The sequence below is a fragment of the Mandrillus leucophaeus genome, unplaced genomic scaffold (genome assembly GCF_000951045.1).
Source record: "Mandrillus leucophaeus isolate KB7577 unplaced genomic scaffold, Mleu.le_1.0 Scaffold775, whole genome shotgun sequence".
In the NCBI taxonomy this organism is placed as follows: Eukaryota; Metazoa; Chordata; class Mammalia; order Primates; family Cercopithecidae; genus Mandrillus; species Mandrillus leucophaeus.
This window is the reverse complement of record NW_012108419.1, coordinates 551,059-554,793: the sequence shown is the minus strand read 5'-3', so window position 1 is coordinate 554,793 and position 3,735 is coordinate 551,059. Positions and strand designations below refer to the sequence as shown.

At 39.7% G+C, this 3,735-nt stretch overlaps 1 protein-coding gene across 3 annotated transcripts in view; it reads right to left on the bottom strand.

Annotated features, from left to right (window-relative positions):
* The window catches only part of GRAMD1C (GRAM domain containing 1C), a 124,987-nt gene that overhangs the window by 49,718 nt on the left and 71,534 nt on the right, over positions 1–3,735 (bottom strand). For all 3 annotated transcript variants that reach the window (XM_011966808.1, XM_011966809.1, XM_011966810.1), the window contains one exon: positions 2,625–2,757. In XM_011966808.1, the coding sequence (XP_011822198.1) occupies positions 2,625–2,757 (133 nt within the window). The remainder of the gene's footprint in view (positions 1–2,624; positions 2,758–3,735) is intronic.

Sequence of the window (3,735 nt, the reverse complement as noted above, 5' to 3'; positions counted from 1 at the left end):
CCGCCTCCCGGGTTCCCGCTATTCTCCTGCCTCAGCCTCCCGAGTAGCTGGGACTACAGGCGCCCGCCATCTCACCCGGCTAGTTTTTTTGTATTTTTCAGTAGAAACGGGGTTTCACCGTGTCAAGCCAGGATGGTCTCGATCTCCTGACCTCGTGATCCGCCCATCTCGGCCTCCCAAAGTGCTAGGATTACAGGCTTGAGCCACCGCGCCCGGCCAAAAATTGTTTTTTCAATAATAAACTAAGCTTAGTTTACCATAACATTTTTATTTTATGAACTTTTAAATTTTTAAAAACTTTCTGACTCTTATAAAAACACTTAGGTTAAACCACAAACACATTGGACAGCTGTACAAAAATATTTTCTTTCTTTACTTATTCTAAAAGCTTTTTTCTATTTTTAATTTTTTCTTAGTTTTTTATTTTTAAACTTTTTTGTTAAAAATTAAGACACAAACACACACGTTAGCCTAGGCCTACACAGGATCAGGATCATGAATAGCACTGTCTTCCACCTTCACGTTTTGTACCACTAGAAGGTCTTCAGGGAGAGTAACATGCATGGAGCTGTCATCTCCTATGATAACAATATTTTCTTTCAGAATTCCGCCTGAAGGACCTGCCTGAGGCTGTTTCAAAGTGAACTTTTTTTGTATATAGAAGTAGAAAGAGTACACTCTAAAATAATGATTTATTATTTTATTATCAAGTATTATGTACTTATATAATTGTATGTGCTATACCTTTATAGGCCTGGCAGCACAGGTTTGTTTACACCAGCATCACCACAAACATGTGAGCAACCCATTGCATTACCATGTTATGATGGTACGTCACTAGGCAAGGGAACTTTTCAGCTCCCTTAAAATGTTATGGGACTGGCCAGGCACAGTGGCTCACGCTTGTAATCCCAGCACTTTGGGAGGCTTAGGAAGGTGGATCACCTGAGGTTAGGAGTTCGAGACCAACCTGGCCAACATGGGGAAACCCCATCTCTACTAAAAATATAAAAAATTAGCCAGGCATAGTGATAGATGCCTGTAATCCCAGCTACTCAGGAGGTTGAGCCAGGAGAATCGCTTGAACCCAGGAGGCAGAGGCTGCAGTGAGCTGACATTGCACCACTGTACTCCAGCCTGGGCAACAAGTGTGAAATTCCATATCAAACAAACAAACAAACAAAAACGTTATGGGACCAACACCACATATGCAGTCCATCTTTGACCAAAACATCATTATGCAGAGCATGACTGTATTTTCATATATACTAATTTATTTAACTCTTATTTAAAAAGACCTTATAAAGTATAATCCTTACTTTACAGTTGAGAAAAGAAAAGCAAAGGTTAAGTAATTAACTTATACAGTTAGCAAGTGGCAGAGGTATGATTTGAAGCCAAAGCCCTGCTCTAAATAAAGAAATTCAGCTCTGCCCCCAAACTTGCATCCCCAATCAACAGAATAAAAGCTCTGCAGTAGGAGCACTCCTAGTACTCAGAATATGGTTTCTAAATACCATTCTTCACTAAGAAAATCTATGGCTCATTAAGAAAAGGGTTTGGGGCAGAAAACATACGAAATGTGCTTAGAATATATTGTTGTGCCAGAAAGAAAGGACATCCTCAAAGATACTGGTCATTTCAAAAGACCAAAGGAACCAACCTGAAGAGGCTCCCATTGGCAGAGGGTGCAAACTGAGAATCAAATAATGACTGCAAGTGATTGAAGCTCATTGGAATAAAAAACTGAAGTGTTGGCCAGGCATGGTGGCTCACGTCTGTAATCCCAGCACTTTGAGAGGCCAAGGCAGGTGGATCATGAGGTCAGGGGTTTGAGACCAGCCTGGCCAACATCATGAAACCCCGTCTCTACTAAAGATACAAAAAATTACCCAGGCGTGGTGGAGCGTGCCTGTAATCTCAGCTACTTGGGAGGCTGAGGCAGGAGAATCACTTGAACCCAGGGGGTGGAGGTTACAGCAAGTCGAGATCACGCCATTGCACTCCAGCCTCTCCAAGACGAGACTCATCTCAAATAAATAAATAAATAAATAAATAAATAAATAAATAAACTGATGTGTTTACAATGATACTTGAGAAAATAAAAGAAGAAACTAAGTAACTGAGTATAATGCCTAGTAGTTAACCGGACCTGCCTGCTTAAAAAGCTTAAAAAGCAGCTACTGTTACTCAAGCATGCTGCTCAGGGGCTCATCTCTCCCTTCAAAACAGATTCTTTCTCCACGCTGTTCCCTTCTGTGAAAGAAAGGAAAGAAAAAAAAAAAAAAACAGATTCTTTACAGCACACACAGTTCTTTCCCTGGGGAAAATTCTACTACTTACAAATTTCTCCATCTTATTATTCTTTTAATGATACTAATCCCCCTACAGACTGATGCTCAGGTAAAACTGCTCGGTAGCTCTGCTTTTTATATAGCTCTGAACAAAACCACATATTTTCCCACATAACCTCTGCTACTTAACAGACTTTAAACTTTTACCTAAAATAAGGTAGGAGCGTGATCTCTTATTTTTAACATTTTGTATACTGTATCTTTATTTATCTTGTATTCTGATTAGGATATGACAGTATCAGATATATTTTAAAAGGGATATATACTAACTCCTTTTGATGAATTTCCATCGAATAACTCTGTTTCTGAAACCCGACTAATTGATTCACTGGTAAAACTGATTGACTTGGATAATTTTTCATCTCTCTCCCCAGAGTCATCCAAGCTGCTTCTTCCTGGACTTCTGTAAGAAACACATCATTATAGAAATATAAGGTCACCTCTACACAAATAAATTATTTGGTCTCCTCACTGAGGTCATTTCCTATGATAAAACAGTTTGATAAAAATGGATTACTGTAATATAACAAATAAATGTCTACTTGTAACAAGGCTGTCTTCTTAAATTACATGCAAGTTGATATCACGTCTGAAAACAAGATACACTCACATGAGATTCCGTAAACCTCAAAAACATTAAAAAATTAACAAAGTACAAATGGCCATAACAGTAACTAATCAACTGAAAATTGCTCATTTAAATTTCAGGTACAGAGTACATGTTTGAGTTAGATACTAGGCCGCACAAGAAGGCAGTTTTGTATCTCCTTCCTTCTGACTCAGCCCCAGCTGAAATGGTGACGCCCTCCCAGAAGTGGACACTCAAGATGTCTGAGCCTAAGTCCATTGGCCACTCCTGCCTCCTCACTCTTCCCAGCCCTAAAAACAAGGTTTAACAAACAGCTGTCAAATGATCATATGGCCAATACTATAATAAATGTCCTGGGATCTGCTTTCCCTTTCTCAGGGAGCAAAAAGAAAGGAAAACCTATGAAATACAATGGGAGCACAACTGATCCAATTTCCAGTGCTCAACAGGATGGAGGTGAGATGTGGAAAAATAGAGAGGAAAGGAGGAGGAAAAAGGAAGGAGAGATTGCAAATAAAGAGGAAGAAAATGGAAGAACTGAGGAAATAAAGGTTTGAAACAGATTTGCTTCTTTCAGAGACTGAAGAACAGGAAAAGAAGTAGAAGAGAGAATGAGGATCCTGCCACACACTTTCTTAGAAAGCATTCAGGCCGGCCGGGCATGATGGCTCACGCCTGTCATCTCAACACTTTGGGAGGCCAAGGCGGGCTGATCATGAGATTAAGAGATCGAGACCATCCTGGCCAACATGGTGAAATGCCATCTCCACTAAAAAAAAAAAAAAAAAAAAA